This window comes from Terrapene carolina, unplaced genomic scaffold (assembly GCF_002925995.2).
Source record: "Terrapene carolina triunguis isolate 2854851 unplaced genomic scaffold, T_m_triunguis-2.0 Scaffold58, whole genome shotgun sequence".
NCBI lineage: Eukaryota > Metazoa > Chordata > Testudines > Emydidae > Terrapene > Terrapene triunguis.
The window spans coordinates 77,353,268-77,372,776 of NW_020664409.1; the positions used below are offsets into that span (position 1 = coordinate 77,353,268).

Consider the following 19,509-nt stretch of genomic DNA (forward strand, 5'->3'; position numbering starts at 1 on the left):
GTCCCTCTTGTGTAGTTACCTTGCATGATCTCGGTGCAACCAGGCTTGAGGCAGAATGGACTCCTCTGCCTGGTTCCCAAATATGGCAAAATAAGTATTTTATTTTCCTGCTGTTGTCCTCCTGTGTGGCCAGATCTGTGTACAGATGGAACTCCTCCTTCCACTTGGTCCATTGCTGGGCTAGGTTTGTGTCTGCAAAATCCAGGGCTCTAGGACAGTGGTTTCCAAACTTGTTCCGCCGCTTGTGCAGGGAAAGCCCCTGGCAGGCCGGGCCGGTTTGTGTACCTGCCGTGACCGCAGGTTCGGCCGATCGCGGCTCCCAGTGGCCGCGGTTTGCTGGGAGCTGCGATCGGCCGAACCTGTGGACGCGGCAGGTACACAAACTGGCTCGGCCCGGCAGGGGCTTTCCCTGCACAAGCGGCGGAACAAGTTTGGGAACCACTGCTCTAGGAGCTTCAGACTGAGTTCCATGGCTTGCCCTGCCACCTGATGCACTTCAGAGAACTCACCGTTCCAATGCTGCCATCATGTTTCATTAGCAAAGAGTAAAGCTGAGTGCAGGTTAAGTTGAACAAGTGGAACTTTATTAAATGCTGAGCTCTGCTTTGGATGAGTTGCTTCCAGCCTAACTCCTCCCATTCCCTGTTCCTCTGGTGTCCTCTCAATAACAATACCTCCGGGAACATGGACCCTCTGAGTCCAGTTCCACTGATCATGATACAGTCCCCTGTTCTTTGGGCCTAGTGCTGGCAGATGGGAAGGACTGGAAATAGCATACAGTGGATCAGGAGCAGCTTTAATTTTTTTTGAGAATCCTAGATAAATTGTAACAAAATAAGCTAAGTCCTTCACAGGAATCCTGTGCTGAAATTTCAATCTATTTCAGCTTAATACAAAACAAAATCCAGTGACGAGGCTGTTCTTCCCTTAAGGTTTCTCTGAACCTATTTAACCAAATAGACAATGGATGTAAGGGCATCCCCCTGGGCTATTCATAACAGCCGCATCTCAGGAACATGCTAGGTAGTCCACAAGGAGGCAGTCTGAGGTGTGGAGCAAAGACTTCCAGGGCTGTGCCTTTTCTTCTCTCCCAGAGAAGGGAGGAGAGAGTGTTGACTGAAGCTGGCAGGGAGAACAGCACAATGTGGGTGAGTGGCTGTTGAGAGCTCTCTCTCTATCAGGTGCACATAATATCACTATCCTAATGCAAAAAAATGCCTCCTACACAATTTTAAAAGGGCTACAGAACAAATAGGAATGATACTATATATATATATATATATATATATATATATATATCAGAGCTATTTTGCAATGCTAAATCCATTAAGGTTTGTAAAATTTCATGAGAACCCCAGTTGGACAGCACTGTAGAAAGGATGAGAATTGTTATTTTTCCTCTTTGTTATTATTAGGGTTTTAGGGTTGGGGGAGAGAGTGGTGGGGGACACAAAAACTGGGCAAATTTTGTTTTTGTAATTCTTTCAATAGTGACCCTAAAATTGTACAAACTCAGAGCTTGATAACCTTGTAGGTCCAATCTTAAAGAAAATAGGGGGGAAATTAACTCTGGGGAGCTTTATGCTATATTTCCACTTCTCCCCCCACAAGGTCTTCCCATGTTCTCCTGAAGTCCAGGAAATCCCTGATTAGCTTTTGCATAGTATGGTGTTTAGTAATGAAGGTGCTTGGCAGCACTCTGCTTCATTCAGTTTCTCAATTCCAATCCCCTCTATGTTACATAACATGAACCTTTTAAAGGTCTGTTCCCTACATCTTCCTTTTCCTACCCAAACTTAACAACTACAATCAACATTTATATAACACACAATTTGAAATATTTATACCCTGCCTACTAACTAAACTTACTAACCATGTTCAGGTTTCAGAATGGTAGCCGTGTTAGTCTGTATCAGCAAAAACAACGAGGAGTACTTGTGGCACCTTAGAGACTAACAAAGTCATTTGGGCATAAGCTTTCATGGGCTAACACCCACTTCATCAGATGCATGGAGTGAAAAATACAGAAAGCAGTATAAATATTACAGAACATGAAAAGATGGGAGTTGCCTTACCAAGTGGGGGGTCAGTGCTAACGAGGCTAATTCAATTAAGGTGGAAGTGGCCTTCCTCCTTTGATATTCACCCCTTCTTGTCAACTGTTGAGAATAGGCCACTTCCACCTTAATTGCAGATCTCTCTTCTTGTGGTATTTTGGATTCTCAGTCATGTCTGCTGTGTCAGACCACTGTCCACTCTCCATAAATTTCAGTCTGGATTGGGTAACTTCTGTTGCTTAGGAAATTCCACATGCTTTGTGAAAGGGTTAATTTTATAATAGTAATTCTTCGAGTTTTTTTTGTTCCAGATTCTAATCACAATCCAGTCTTTTTATCAGGGACTCATTTAACCCCCCAGAATTCCAAGATTGGCTCTTCAGCCTCACATAAATCACCATTTGTAACCTCAGATTGAACATATCATTCATATCTTTCATTTTTACATGGGTGCAGTATTCTTCAAATTTCTGAACTACAGTTTCATAGTTAGCAGCATCCCCAAGCTCAAGTGTTCAAAAATTATTAGTCAGGCCACAAAAATCATGAGACTGTCTTTAAAAATCATGACCTCTTTAAAGCATGATCAATTTTATGTTCTTTTTATTTAACTTTTGAGTTTTGAGCCTTTAAGTGGCACTCATGTCATGTTTTCAATCTTTACTCCTCAACCAAGAGGGATAGAAACGTATTCTTTTTTTAAATGAAAGTTGACATATTTACCTAAGCACACACTGCCAGGAGCTAGGACTTTAAGAAAATCACCAGATGTCATGAAACGCATGGTAAAATTAATTGGTATCACTGAGTTAGGCTCTTCTGTGTGAGTTAACTGAAAACTGTTAAACATAGCAAGTGCTTCAGAACCATCCATTGTCAAAAATAAGGTATGTTTTCCTTTTGACCGGCACCCATTGCTTGCAAATGAAGAGGGAAGTGCTGTTTGAAATTCCTCCAGTCTTCTTCCAAGTTCCCAGTGAGTTTCAGCTGTGGAGGAGCTTTTAGTTGCTCCATTTCTTCACTCAGGTTATTTTCTGAATTTCTTTTTATTTCTGGTACTGTGTAGTATTCTGTAATCACTCCGAGAAAAGGTGCTTGACAGAGAGAAACTTCATTCAGTATCTCAGTTCCAACTGCCTCTGCATTACATAACATGATCCTCTTAAAGGTACAGTTCCCCATACCTGGCATATGTTCAGCGGAAAGGACAAGGAGGGGTTTTGACTACACAAGGAGGTGTTTATTTTTCTGTTTTCTTTAGGCCTGAGCCTATGATGTCAGTAATCCGTATTGGGAACAGGTTTTCACCATGAAAAGCTATTTGTGTAAAAACAACAAGGAGTCTGGTGGCACCTTAAAGACTAACAGATTTATTTGGGCATAAGCTTTCGTGGGTAAAAACCTCACTTCTTCCGATGCATAGAGTCAAAGTTACAGATGCAGGCATTATATACTGACACATGGAGAGCAGGGAGTTACTTCGCAAGTGGAGAACCAGTGTTGACAGGGCCAATTCAATCAGAGTGGATGTAGTCCACTCCCAATAATAGATGAGGAGGTGTCAATTCCAGGAGAGGAAAAGCTGCTTCTGTAATGAGCCAGCCACTCCCAGTCCCTATTCAAGACCAGATTAATGGTGTTAAATTTGCAAACGAATTTTAGTTCTGCTGTTTCTCTTTGAAGTCTGTTTCTGAAGTTTTTTTGTTCAATGATAGTGACTTTTAAATCTGTAATAGAATGACCAGGGAGATTGAAGTGTTCACTTACTGGCTTTTGTATGTTACCATTCCTGATGTCCGATTTGTGTCCATTTATTCTTTTGTGGAGGGACTGTCCGGTTTGGCCAATGTACATGGCAGAGGGGCATTGCTGGCACATGATGGCATATATAACATTAGTAGATATGCAGGTGAATGAGCCCTTGATGGTGTGGCTGATGTGGTTGGGTCCTCTGATGGTGTCACCAGAGTAGATATGGGGACAGAGTAGGCAACGAGGTTTGCTACAGGGATTGGTTCCTGGGTTGGTGTTTCTGTGGTGTGGTGTGTAGTTGCTGGTGAGTATTTGCTTCAGGTTGGGGGGTTGTCTGTAAGCGAGGACTGGCCTGCCTCCCAAGGTCTGTGAGAGTGAAGGATCATTTTCCAGGATAGGTTGTAGATCATGGATAATGCGCTGGAGAGGTTTTAGCTGGGGGCTGTATGTGATGGCCAGTGGTGTTCTGTTATTGTCTTTGTTGGGCCTGTCCTGTAGTAGGTGATTTCTGGGTACCCGTCTTGCTCTGTCAATCTGTTTCCTCACTTCCCTAGGTGGGTATTGTAGTTTTACGAATGCTTGATAAAGATCTTGTAGGTGTTTGTCTCTGTCTGAGGGGTTGGAGCAAATTCGGTTGTATCTTAGAGCTTGGCTGTAGACAATGGATCATGTGATGTGTCTTGGATGGAAGCTGGAGGCATGTAGGTACGTATAGCGGTCAATAGGTTTCCGGTATAGGGTGGTGTTTATGTGACCATCGCTTATTTGCACTGTAGTGTCCAGGAAGTGGATCTCTTGTGTGGACTGGTCCAGGCTGAGGTTGATGGTGGGGTGGAAATTGTTGAAGTCCAGGTGGAATTCTTCAAGGCCCTCCTTTCCGTGGGTCCATATGATGAACATGTCAACAATGTAGCGCAAGTAGAGGAGGGGCACTAGGGGACAAGAGCTGAGGAAGCGTTGTTCTAAGTCAGCCATAAAAATGTTGGCATACTGTGGGGCCATGCGGGTACCCATAGCAGTGCCACTGACTTGAAGGTATAAGTTGTCCCCAAATCTGAAGTGGTTGTGGGTGAGGACAAAGTCACAAAGCTCAGCCGCCAGGCGTGCTGTGGCCTCATCAGGGATACTGTTCCTGACAGCTTGTAGTCCATCCTCATGTGGAATATTGGTGTAAAGTGCTTCTACATCCATGGTGGCCAGGATGGTGTTTTCAGGAAGAACACCAATGCATTGTAGTTTCCTCAGGAAGTCGGTGGTGTCTCGAAGATAGCTGGGAGTGCTGGTAGCGTAGGGTCTGAGGAGAGAGTCCAAATAGCCAGATAATCCTGCTGTAAGAGTGCCAATGCCTGAGATGATGGGGCGTCCAGGGTTTCCGGGTTTATGGATCTTGGGTAGCAGATAGAATACCCCTGGCCGGGCTTCTGGGGGGTGTGTCCATGTAGATTTGTTCCCGTACTGTAGCTGGGAATTTCTTGAGCAGATGGTGTAGTTTCTTTTGGTATTCCTCAGTGGGATCAGAGGATAGTGGCCTGTAGAATGTGGTCTTGGAGAGTTGCCTGGCAGCCTCCTGTTCATAATCCGACCTGTTCATTATGACTACAGCACCTCCTTTGTCAGCCCCTTTGATGATAATGTCAGAGTTGTTTCTGAGGCTGTGGATGGCATTGTGTTCTGTACGGCTGAGGTTATGGGACAAGTGATGTTGTTTGTCCAAAATTTCAGCCTGTGCATGTCTGCGGAAGCACTCTATGTAGAGGTCCAGTCTGTCATTTCGACCGTCAGGAGGAGTCCACGCAGAGTTCTTCTTCTTGTAGTGTTGGTAGGAGGGTTCCTGTGGGTCAGTGCACTGTTCAGTGGTGCGTTGAAAATGTGTGTGTGTGTGTGCGCGCGCGCAAGCTTGTGAACAGGATTGCAACAAGAAATTTCTTGCACAGCTTTTTACTTGGGGAGTCTCTTCAAAGGTGTTTGATCTCTGCTGTTCCTTTCTATATCCTCTCTCTCCAGCAAAGAATATCACTGGCACTACCCTCTACTTCCTAAAAGCCTACCCATTGTCACTGAACTGTTTACACAAGTGGCCATGGAATAACAGATTGTATAATCAAATATAAACTGTTTTATATTTTTGCTGTTTGTGATTATATCAAGTGGTACTCTAAATTCTGATCCCTAAGATCTACACAGGGCGCTTTCACAACGAAGACCTTAATGCAATTTTCTCCCGAATTGCTATCCAGGGAGATAGTCCAGACAAATCATGAACTCTGTTGAGAGAATATTACAGGCTGTTAGAAGGTATAGGGGAGCTGAGACAAAAGGAGCATAATCTATGGCTCTTATTCATTGCTGCATATGAAGTTAAAATAAAACATCTATCAATCTATCTAACAGAGAAACAATTTTGTGTATGTGTGTTTCTCTTGTGTACCAGCTGGTATTCTGATTGCATGCAAGTGCAGTCAGTTTTATAAGAGTTGATGAAAATATTATTGTGTGCTGGGCATCTTTTTTTGCCCTTTTACCTTAACACAGTCTCTTTGTAAACAGGGTGAAAAAGCCCACGCTCTTGGTCTAGAGAGTGGTAGTTAATTCAGCTTGGTCTCACAGACAGCAGAAAAAAGCAGAGGAGTAAATAGTTTTGAGATTGCACGGGCTTAGCTTAGATTTAAATAAGGAAAAGTCCAGGTAAGTAACCCAGCTCTGGAAGCTTTCCTTTGTAAATCCTCTGAGGTGAAGAAAGCTCCTTGAAGAGAATATAAATGTCTGCAACATCTGGGAAAGTTGGGGATTTAAGAGAATTGTCTGTTACATCACATTAATCGCCTACACAGTTTAAATAAAACATTTGTAAACTACAAAACCTTGGGCTTGATGTTTTCAACACTATGCTAATGTAGAAACAGACACATTTGCTAACACCTAGTGGCTGCTTAAACAGTGGCTCAAGGAAGAATGAGCTTAAGAATGATTGGCATTAGACCTACTATAAGTCATAACTCCAGGAAAGATTTGACATGACAGTCAACAAGAAAAGAATTATGATCAATGTCAAAGGCATTCATTTTCCCCTTTAATGAAGAATACCTCATTTTTGGCTGACTCGGTTTCCTTTTTTGCTTTGTATTCCCCATTGGGGCTACAGTGTTGAGCTGGGCATTTGAAAGAGCTGGGAAAAGAGGTTTTGGGGAAACCACAAATTTTACTCATGTTTGGTTCATTTCTCACATTTCAGAAGCAAGTATTTTGGAAATCCAGTAATTTGTGTTTGGCAGGTTAGTGATTTAGGTTTGTGGTATTATTAGTTAAGCATGCTGTAAAGTTCAGCCACACTTATCAACAGCATGGATTGAAATTTTGAATATTTTAAAGTCTGTAATTATACTTAATGCTTGTGCTTTAATTGGTCAGACTTTTCTAAAGTGTGATAAAATATGTTGTCCAATTATTTTAGTTAGAGCAAGCCGAATTTGTTGTATTGTCAGGGATCTTGCCTTTTAAAGCTGTCATTTGTTGTTTTAAGTAATCCTTTTAAATTAAATTACTGGTATATATTATTTCCTTTTTATTCATTTATCTGATATTTGCACAGATTAAACAACCATAAAATGAAAGATTAGTCTTTTATTCTAAAAATTATATTTGATCTTATAATACTACACCCTTCCAAAAATTCCCTTCATCCTAGTGTCTGAAATTTCTTTCCTAGACCCACATTTTCAGAAGTGTACATGTGCAAAAATGAACACACATAATTTGTGTGTATAATTGTAGTGTTGCCAAGGATTGGAGACTTGCATGTACCAATAACTAATTAGACTTCAAATGATCTAACTGGTCATTGGTGTGCACAGGCATAATGACATGTACAATTTTGCAAACCTATTTCTGAACATTAGGACTTAATTATTTAAAACTCATTTTAAGACTGAGATAGATATTGAGTATTATCTTCATTCTGCTTCATGGAGGGGAAATGGTGGCAGAGAAAGTTATTGACTACGGTTGCACAATGAGTCTGAGGCAGATGAAGAAACAGCCAATTTTTTTTTGGTATTGTAGATTTAAACATTTGTGAATTATCTTGCTTTGAGGGACTTTACTATCCTGTTAATGTATTTGTGAGTTATTAAAATTTTTTGTTGTGTGTTCTGCATGTTATATGCAAAACTTTCTGTATATCAAGAGGAGAGACTGTATCTTTTAGGGGTACATTTTCAGTAAACTCTGCATGGAGTTAGGTGTAACTCCTTGGGAATGTTAATGGTCATTGTGCATAATTTGCCAATGCCTCACACTTTTATCCCTTGAGCCAGTGAAGACTCTGCCTGATGCCAGAAGACTGACAAAGCCATTGGAGTATTTTAATGACAGATTTATACTCTGGTTGAGTTCTGTCCTTTTCAGACTTCATATCTCTGATTTATGAAACGTTAGAAACTGAGGTTCTCTCTACTACAACTGGATGCTGAAGACCTTATGACACTTTTTATTAGAGTAGGGGTTTGTTCATGTATCCTTGGCCAAATATCTCATCAGTCCACTATTGTGCAATATATACTATGCACTAGTAAGCTGCTGGCTGCAATCCCAGAGGTGGCTGCATTTCAGTGGTGCTATATACATATTATTTGTGAAGTGCTTTGGATCCTTCAAGATGAAAATCACTGTATAAATGTGGATTATTTTTACTCTATCAGAAAAAATAGAACAATTTGAAAAACACTGTAATGAGTAGATGAGGTTATATACCAAGAGCTTTTTTTGATAACTTGTTTCTGAGTATTTGCAAGGTTAAATAGAGAAACTAGACAAAAAGAATCCAAATAAATTCTACAGCATTGTACCGTTTCTTACTACTTTTTCAGTAGGAAGTGTAAGTGACCCCACATATACTCAATGTAAAGATGAATGACATATGAAACTGTTTCTCTACTTAAGAGTATGTATATTTCTTTTCTTTTCTTAAAAAGATCCTACTGAAGTCCTTTCACCTACAGCTTGGTACTGCTCTGCTGTCTCTGCTTTAACAAAAGCTATTTTGTATGTTTAGATTAATTTCTCTTTAATGAGAAAAAAACTCAGTCTGTGACAGATTGCTTTCTATCATGCACACCTGCATTTGCTCTGAACTTGGTAGCTTGATAAATTGATAAGATAAGCTGGTCACATGTTTTTTTAAAAAACACAAAACATAGGCCTTAATAAGAGAATGCTACATATTTCTTCTAAAAGGTTAAAAAGTATTTCTCAGGGCTCTTAAATTACCATATTCTGATACCAAGGGAAAATAAAACCTGGGCTTAGAGTCTTGTTTGTACTTAGAGGGCTTTCCGGACAGGAAGGCAATCTTGATGCAATGCAGTAAGCCACAATACCAGTGGGGCATTACAGGTGAAAAATTTGCAGCTGTACCCCTCACCACAATGTATTACAACTGTACAGTGGAATATTTCCTGTACAGAAATAGGGCTTGGTTAACTTTGTTTCCCAAGAGTAGATCACATTAAAATGTTATAAAATCATGATTTCCTGCATTTGAATACTTGTGGTTTCTCAACTGGTTCCAATATTACAAAGGATTTTTTATGGCTTCTATTAGTTGAAGATGTATAGAAGCTTTTTTTCAAACTCAGCTAAAAGGCATTTAGGTATTTTTAAAAACAGGGTTTTTTTTTTTCAGAAAAGATATTTTTCTTTGATATATCTGCATTATAATTGAGAGTTAGGTGTTTATTTTATATTCTGTAGTACTGATTTAAGTGTAAGTAGAATAAATACCACATAACTAATAGCAGTGGCAGACTACTGTAAATATATTTGATTTAACATAGATAGAAGGTCTGAGATGCTATTCTTTATTTAAAAAAAAAGTATATTCCCCTTTTACCCAAAGATTTCTAAGTACTTTGGAAAGCTGAGTAAGTATTATTTGGGGGAAGGATAGCTCAGTGGTTTGAGCATTGGCCTGCTAAACCAAGGGTTGTGAGTTCAATCCTTAAGGGGGATACTTAGGGATCTGGGGCAAAATCAGTACTTGGTCCTGCTAGTGAAGGCAAGGGGCTGGACTCAATGACCTTTCAAGGTCCCTTCCAGTTCTAGGAGATAGGATATCTCAATTAATTTATTATTATCCTCATTTTACAGATGAAAAACCTGAAATTAAAACACACACAGAGGCATATTTACAATTGAACTAAATAAGTGTGACTTTCAAACAGGCATTATTAAACCCAGTTCAAATCAGGATCCAAAAGCTCTTTGTGCAGAAAAGGTAATGTATAGGTTCTTAAAGTTTTTCCAGTTGCAGTATCTGCTTATCACTATATGTTAAGCACTGAGCAGGTGTTGTTGAGGAAGAATTTTTAGTGCCCAAAGTCTAAGGATATAGCAAAATAGTGTGAATGTAACAAAATCAACATAACAAAGATGCAGAAGAAATTTGAAAAAGGCATAACATAATTTCCTTTGTGCAGCTATAATTTATTGGATTATATAAAAACTGAAACATTGTTATGCTGTATCTGACTTTGAATCACCTCCATTTTTTATTTGGATCCACATCAAAAGTCTAATGGAGTGAATTTCCAGAACATAGATATGCCAGAAGAGGTTATTTTCCACAGTGATGAGATATAATCTTAGTCCCCTGAGAAGGAGGTCAGAAATGTTATCCAACTCCTAGAAGGCAACTTGCTCTGTACTATGAGTTCACAACACTCAGTTGCATAGGAAGCTAGTCTGGCAGGTGTGTATTGAAATGTTCTGAAATTGTAGAGTTGTTCTAGAGGTCAGTTTAGATTATTTATTAGCAATGTACATAGGCACGTTTAATTTTTTATATCTGTTTATCCTTAATTTTCTTTTGAATTCACCTTCTCTATAATACACTTTTCAACTAACATTGCTTTTGCAATTTTGATGCAAATCACGGTTAACAATAAAGTTAAAAATACAGACTGCTGGGTAACATTGCCAAGAACTTTCTTCCTATAGTAATATGGACAAAAGTTTTTATTTTTCTTCTGCTACTTCTTCAGTTCACCTAAAGTGAGAGTTGTATTTTCAAGGCACTTGGCTGTAGAACAGAAAAATATCCTAATACCAGGATAGCCGTATTATGGAGCAATCAGTTATTCATGCAGGAAGCTTGGGTTAAAAGCGCAGCATGGGTTGGCGTCTAACACAAAGTACAAGATTGTTTTGTATTCCGCCTCTCTTTCACTTAGGTGGCCCTGTTAGGAGATAATAAAACACACACATGCTTCCTGTCTTCTGTGTGCATTTTGTTGTACAGTAGTTGTTTCTGGAACAAGAGTGACTTCATCTCCAAGGGGAAGCACCCACCATGTGAGGGATAGCACTTCAAGAAGTGAACATTTAATCTTTAGAAGCCTTTTTTCAAACAAAAAAAATGAAACAGTACATAAATAAAAGGCCATAATTGCATCTCTGAGGGCAACAGATGAACACATTAGTCTGTAACCCAGCTGTTCCCTTCTTTAACTCTTTCTCAAAGGTCACCAAAAGAGAGATTGAAGCTTTCAGTGCATGTATTTCTCTGCACTGCAGTATCCCTACATGGAGGGAGGCTGCTGCCTCTTCTGTATAAGGTGTATTTGTGTACTAAAATATATAGCAGCCATCTTGCAAAGTTGAGTTTAGGGATTCTGAGTTCAGTCTGAGTCTAGAGGTGCTTAAATAATACCTCTGCACTCCAGGTAACAAGTGAGATTGGGAAATAAAAGCTATACTCAGTGTTCTTTTTCTGTTTTAATGATGAGCATGATCACAGCCATAGACCTTTTTGATAACTAGGGGAAAAAAGGAAACTTTTGTCAGCAGGCGTGCTAGATAAAGAATGGCGGGTTCTTGTGTGTGTTTGTTGTTTAATCGTGGAGTCTAGTAGCTAGCCTTGTAGCTGTGGTGTTTACTCTAGTTTTCTAGAGGAAATCACAGTGGTCGCATTCTAAGAGGTAACAATTATTTGAATCGTAGCTAGAGTGTTACTCACAGATTTCAAGATAAAAGAACCATATTTAATTTTACACATGGGGCATTTTTAGTGCATCTAATTCACTCATTCCCACTGCCAGTGACTCAGTTTTGGGGATATAGCCTATTTTCAGTCTTTCACAACTATTGTTTTTGGCAGCTAATGCTGCCCAGAGCACCCATCATCCCTTAAATTTATCCAGATCAGGCATTAGCAATAAGCCCCCTAGAATGAATAAATCTAGATGTTTAGGAACAGAGGATTCTAAATCAAGTAAGTCTTTTGCATTCTTCAGCCCAATATGCTTAGAGTTTGGGACAGTCCCAAAGCATATGAGCTGTAGTTAGTTTAGGGAGATCACATAAACTGCATATTTGACCTTTTAGTTTATAACCTATAAATGATATCTTGAAACCTAATATATCTGTCTAAACTACATTTCTTATGTATGGTACATATTAAAATAAAGTTAGGAAAAATACTGTGCATACAAATGAGTTGCTTTTCAAATGTTAAAACTGTTTTTTTTTCTCATTTTAATCAGTATACAGTGTGTTTTTCCTCATTAGTCACACACCCTATTCCTTTGGTCATTTTTGTGGCTTCTCCTGAATTCTCTCCAGTTTCTATATGTTTCTGTTAATGGGGACCGAAAAATAAGCACACTCTTTCAGATCACAATGGGGCCTAAAAAGGAACTGTTGATTTCTTCCCTTTGATATTAAGTCTCTACTAATGCAGTCTAAAATTGCATTGCCCTTTTTCACTGCGTATTCTATTACAAGCTCATCTAATTTTTATGTCTTGCAGTTACTGTTTTCCAGCTTTCTTCCACTTATTGAATACCTATGTTTAAAAAAAAATTCCTTCCAGTATGCTGTATATTAGCTTGCATTTCTGCAAAATCAGTCTCGTGTCATTGTTTTCTGTCTATCTGTATTTCTGACTTCTCTGGGTCCCATTGTACAATATGTCCAGACTGTAGTATCATTTGTAAATTTCTTTGTGCTGTTAACTTGTGCTTTCAACTCAATCGGAGTGAAATTTGCAGGCTACTCCTAGCGAAGGAGGCCTTTTTCAAAATGGCCACCACCTATTATTGTTCCCAATAGAAATGAAACCAGGCTGCCTTTAGAGAAGATGGCTATTGCCATTGAGCAGTTGGTAGCCATTTTGAAAGAGAGCAATGCTTCGTGAAATTTTCTATAAAAGAACACTGTTTTTCAGCCCCTATTGAAGAAGAAACTTTCAGTTATGACGAATAACCTACAAAAAAGACCATTAATACTAAACAATCACTTTAAAAAACTTAGTTGCAGCAGAACTACTCAACAGCAAGGGCAAGAGGAAATAATTTAGGGGGTGTGGCATGCAGAAGAATGTGGGGGACAGGAGCAAGGGGGATACTGGTGTCTGTGTGTACCAGCACAGAGGAATGCAGTATCGTCGACCCCAAGAGTTCAAAAATCATGAGATTGGCTTAAATATCCTGAGGTGGGTTTTTTTTGTTTTTTTGGTTTTTTTAAATAATATATTTGGGAAAAGAACAGGAGTACTTGTGGCACCTTAAAGACTAACAAATTTATTAGAGCATAAGCTTTCGTGGGCCACAACCCACTTCTTCGGATGCATTCCCCTCCATTTGGTCTTCAGCTGGCTAAAGAAGGAGCCTCTCCACCCCCCCAGGATGCTTGAAGGAAACTGAAACAAAAGACAGTAACTACAGGGGTTGTGAGAGATTGCTGGACCCAGGCTAAAGGGAGATTAGCCTGTAAAAGGGAGCATTCTGGAACTGGTGAGGAACTTATCTGTATTTAGTTTGATCAGGCATAGATTTGCGCATTTTATTTTATTTTGCTTGTGACTTACTTTGTTCTGTCTGTTACTACTTTGAACCACTTAAATCCTACTGTCTGTAATTAATAAAATCACTTTTTATTTAGTAATTTACTCAGAGTATGTATTAATACCTGGGGGAGCAAACAACTGTGCATATCTCTCTATCTGTGTTATAGAGGGCGAACAATTTATGAGTTTGCCCTGCATAAGCTTTATGCAGGGTAAAACGGATTTATCTGGGTTTTGACCCCATTGGGAGTTGGGCATCTGAGTGCTAAAGACAAGCACACTCCTGTGAGCTGTTTTTGGGTAAACTTGTAGCTTTGGGACAAGTAATTCAGACCCTGGGTCTGTGTTGAAGTGGACTGGAGTGTCTAACTCAGCAAGACGGGGTGCTGGAGTCCTGAGCTGGCAGGGAAAACAGAAGCAGGGGTAGTCTTGGCACATCGGGTGGCAGCTCCCAAGGGGGTTTCTGTGATCCAACCCGTCACAGTGGAAGAAGTGGGTTGTGGCCCACGAAAGCTTATGCTCTAATAAATTTGTTAGTCTTTAAGGTGCCACAAGTACTCCTGTTCTTTTTGCGGATACAGACTAACACGGCTGCTACTCTGAAACCTGTCAATATATTTGGGGTTCTTTTTATTTGGCATTTGAGCCTTTATGGTACATTTAGGTCATGTTAAAATTTTCTCTGCAACCATGAGGACTACGAACTTTTTATTTTAAATGAAAACTGAGAGACTCGTGATCACATAATTCTAGGAGCACCAGATATTCAAATCTCGCAATAAAATCACAAAAGTTGGTAGCACTGGGAGAATAAGGGGCAAGAGAAATGGGGAAACTTGTATGTGTTTGTGCAAAGTGTTGTGAAAGTCAGGCACTGGGGGAAATTGGCAACTATGGCTGCTTTGCACTGCTCCAGAATGGGACAATGCAATCAAAGCACACTGGTGAACCTAACCCTAAAAGTTAAAATTAAGTAATGTAAGCTACATATCTTTTAATTATTAGCAATATCACATGGTAACATTCTCTTTGGGTTTCCTGTGTAGTGTTCGTATATGAACATTTTTATTATTTTTAAAAAATCAAGGACATTTTTAAATAAAAACTACATTGAACTGGGAGTAAGGTTGAGTATATCTCAGTAATTTAAGGGTAAAAACATTTCAGGGACGTTGTAATTATGCCAAAAACAAAAATTAAAAGCTCACAAAATTCAGAGTTAAGGGTAAACTTAAAAGAAGTACACACATGTTATAGTGCCCCAATATACTCGGCCCTGTAATGATACCATAAGAAAAGGGAAAAATTGAATGTATCTTTTTTAAAAAGCATTTTAATCTAATCTAGGATTAAAAACATAATTATGCACTAATCATAATTGTGTGGTTATTGCAAAGGGTCATTACAGAGTGGAATTAAGGTTGTTTGGGTGCCTTCACTGTGCATTTCCATGTATTACTAGGTTTAGATTTATTTTAAGTTTGACCTATCTCACATTCTCAGTTACTTCCTTGTTATCAATTAAAAGTAGATGCAAGATAGTTTCTTCTGTTTTTAGAATCTCTTGCTTTCTATATTACACATTTGTTTTCTACATACTTGAGAATTTTCTTTGATGACATTCTCCCCCAATTAACCACATGCGTAACATTAAGCATATGAGTAGTTCCATTCACAATGATTGGTCTAATCATATACTTAAAATTTGGCACACGTTTAAGTAACTTGCTGAATCGAGTCCACTGTATGGCTTTCTTTGTGACCACAGATATCTGGACAGTTAGCACATTCCATAAGAGAAGCTGTTGTTTTTTTTAAAGTACTTTCAAAGTTGGTTCAGGATTTTTTAAAATTTTCTCTCTCCTCTAGTCATAGTGATCTATAGCAGATGCCCAAACTACTTTCCTCTTTATAGCTTCACTAATTTAATGTGCATATTTTAACACAATATTAAATGTTTTAAAGACACTAATTCAAATACAATTAGACAGAGTTTTGTGGGGATTATTATTTATTAATCATTTGTATTGCTGTAGCACTCTAATTATGGACAAGGACCCCAGTGTGCTAGGCACTGTACAAACACAGAACAAAAAGTTGGCCCTGAACCACGGAGCTTACACTATAAGCATAAGACAAGAGACAACAGATGTATACAAAGAGACTGATGCAGGGGGGGAGGGATAGCTCAGTGGTTTGAGCATTGGCCTGCTAAACCCAGGGTTGTGAGCTCAATCCTTGAGGGGGACACTTAGGGATCTGGGGTAAAAATCAGTACTTGGTCCTGCTAGTGAAGGCAGGGGGCTGGACTCAATGACCTTTCAGGGTCCCTTCCAGCTCTAGGAGATAGGATATCTCCATATATTAAGGTCTCTGTATTATTGAGGAGTATAGTACTCTATACTATAGTCACATCCAATGGATCTTTTGACTACCTAATGTGAATATGGGATTTTTTGTATTGTCTTTGTCATGCATATACACTACAGTCTAAATAACTATTTCTTTTCCCAGTACATAAGAGGATGTTTTAAGTAACATCTTCATAGAAAGGTCTAATAATAATGTAACTTAACTATATGGAGGTAGAACGGGATACATAATAAGAATTTAAAATTCTCTTGGTCATTTGGCAATTATTTTAGTTTAATTTTATCGTTATAAAGTGTACTGTAGATACCTGTTTTGTGTACTTGTATAGAAGTACAGAGTAACTGAGATTTCTTTAATATCGCAGGTTCCTTGTAGCTTGGAGTACTGGGATGAGCTCCAGAAATCATTCATTGCATTCCGGGAATTCAGTCTATCAGAAAGTAAAGTTTGTGAGCTGCAGCTGCCCAGTATCAGCCTTGTGAATGATCAGAAGGAGCTTGTAGCCTCAGACCTTTGGAGGATTGTCCTGAACAGCAATCAGAATGGAGCTGATGACCAAAGGTAATCTTAAAACAAGGGAAAGCTATACTATTCCCTGGAAAGAACTGGTTCAAGAAACTTAGTGAAACTGATGTTCTTTCACTTATGCTAGTAGTAATTGCTACTAACTGATCTTCAGATTGTGATTGACCCTCACACAAGTCCATGGAGTGGAGAAAGAAACCTTCTTCTCTTCCTGCAGATTCATAAGTTAACTGTCAACCTTGCAATCCTTGGACTCTCTGAGCACAAAGATTATTAAAAAGGGGAAGGAGACCGTCAGGCCATGGCCAATCCCCACCCACCTGCACCAGGCAGCAAAACTGACTCGTTAAGGAAGAGATGACGTGCCACAGCTCATTGAGTGGTGTAGTAGGAGACATGCTTCCCCTGTGCACCTCGTAGCTACCACCAGAGTTGTGCATCTTTGCACTGCCCTTGGTTTGAGCCCAGAGCTGGATTAACTCTCGTGTGGGCCCGGGGCTTTTAGATTTTGTGGGGCCCCTGTATACAAGGAGGGCATTGGGGCAGGGGATTGGGTGCAGGAGGGGGTGCAGGTGCAAGAGGGGGATTTTGATCTGGGGCAGGGGGTTGGGGTAGAGGAGGGGTGCGAGGTGCAGGTTCTGGCGGGGAGGCACTTACCGCAGGTGGCTCTTGGCTGCGGCATGCCATGACACCACGCTGCTCCAGGAAGTGGCTGGCTGCTAGCACGTCCTGCAGCCCCTGGGAGGAGGGGGGACAGTGTGATTCCATGCGCTGCTCGCACCCGCAAGCACCATCCCTGTAGCTCCCATTGGCCGGGAACAGGCCAATGGGAGCTACAGAGACGGTGCTGGGGACGGAGGCAGTGTGCAGAGCCGCCTCCCAGCCAGGGGCCGCAGAGATGTGCTAGCAGCTGGCGCTTCCAGGAGCAGCGTGGGGCCACAGCATGCAGGCAGCCTGCCTGAGTGCCCCGCTCCGCCATGGGACTTTTAGTGGCCCAGAGTAGACTGCTGCCTGTGATTTATTTTTGCGGAGTCCTCCTTGAGCCGGGGCCCTGGGCTGCAGCCCCTAAAGCCCCTGCCTTAATCCGACCCTGTGTGAGTCAGAACCTGAAAGGCACAATTCAGTTGTGAGTGCATATCTCAATAATGTTAATTATAATCTTAGTGATGCTTTATGGTCATTATGTATCAATCACACTGTGTTCTTACTATGCTAACAAATGGAAATTTACCATCAGGAGATTTCAGAAACACTTATTATTTCAGAAGATAAATGTTTTCATTTCTTCACATCTGGAAGCTTCGTAAATGGTTAACTGTGAAAGAAGTGCACTGAGAGTCAAAGTTTGGATTTTGTTGATGAGTTTTTTGATTACCTTACAGAGTTTGAAAAAACTATTGGGGTGCACTATTGTGTCTGCTATTCAGAAATAACAATGCAAGTGATGTCAAACTGCTCTCCTTCCTGTCCTTTTAGAAAATTATACTGGATGGATTGGGAGATTGCCTACTGCAACCGTGTGTTGGTTGTTACTGCCGTGTGTGTGTGTGAGAGAGAGAGAGAACCCATAGAATTCAGGGGGAGTCAGGAACAAAATCAATAAATTAAACATCTGGTTTCCATTAATAATATCAGGTTGGAAATGATTTCTTGATGTTAATTGTGAAGGAATGCATTTTCATCATTGAGAAGTTAAGTGTTTTAGACAAGGTTAATTCCTCTGAATGTGGGACCTTTGCAAAATTACCTTTGTGGTCAACTTAGCACCATAGAAATGTGAACTCTGTGGGAATTGGAAATAAAGCTAGTGAAATTCAGTAGATTTTTTTTCATCAAAGCATTTGACATTGCAGTCACAGCTATTGTTTTCTACTCAAATGGGATTTATCGTTGTATCTAATATTTCACACAGAGAGTTCTATTAAAAAGTTTTGTAAGCAATGACCATTAGGAACAACACTAGTGTTTAAATGAAATGCAAATAACTTTAAAAGCTAATTGAGTAAACCAATTTAACTCAGAAAACGGTGATGCGCATAAGAAACATTTCCTAGCACAATACAAATTCACACATGCAAAATATATTAATCTGTGGTTTTCAGCCTCTGGTTGCAGCACCTGTGTGGGTGGTCATAGGTCCAACGTGGAGTGATGACCACCTTCCCTTTCTTTATAGCTAGATTGGGGCAAGTTTTTCTGTTATAACATGGGGTCATAATATGGAAAATGTCAAGAACCACTGTATTAAATAAGTATATCTGTAGAAAAATTAGTGGTACAGTGACATGAAACTTTTAATCTACCATGATAACTTTCATTGCACTCATACAGCTACTTTCCATAATTTTGTGGGCATAGGAAAAGCAAAAAAAACCTTTTTTAATATTAGCTCACACCAGGAGATCTAGATTCAGGAGCATGTTTGAGTCTCTAAAGGGGCCAGAAAGAAGTGTAAACCAGTGCAAATTATAGTCTTCCTTAGATTCATTTCTAGCTCTTATGAGGAAGCAGGGACAAAGTAATATGGAGAGTAAAGAGAAACAAAATGAATGCCTGATGGTGGACACTCTAAGATCTCCATTTAGACCAAATAGTATCTGGAACTGCTTCACTGGCCATCCCAATCAGGACTGATGGGGTGAAAAGTGAGAGAACCTACATCTAGATACCTGTCTCACTCCACTCTCAACTCCATCATTAAAAAAGAAAAATAGATATAAGTACCAAAAAGCACATTTTTGTGCAGATGTGTTGTTTAGTAGTATTATTACTTCATATTTACATAGCATTTGATATTTTAAGTGATGTAATGACACATGATTAATCAGTTGATTAATTTTTAAAACATCTAATATAGAATTGTCCTACAAAAAGGAATTAGTCCTATAAAATCCTTAACTTGGCTGGAGTTTATTTTCTGTATTTGATTTTTATGTTTTGGATCAGACTCCCACACTACCA

At 39.7% G+C, this 19,509-nt stretch overlaps 1 protein-coding gene across 1 annotated transcript in view; it reads left to right on the forward strand.

Annotated features, from left to right (window-relative positions):
• VPS13B (vacuolar protein sorting 13 homolog B) overlaps positions 1-19,509 on the forward strand; it is a 953,533-nt gene that overhangs the window by 825,062 nt on the left and 108,962 nt on the right. The window contains exon 39 of the mRNA XM_026663381.1: positions 16,388-16,584. Coding sequence (XP_026519166.1) covers positions 16,388-16,584 — 197 coding nt within the window. The remainder of the gene's footprint in view (positions 1-16,387; positions 16,585-19,509) is intronic.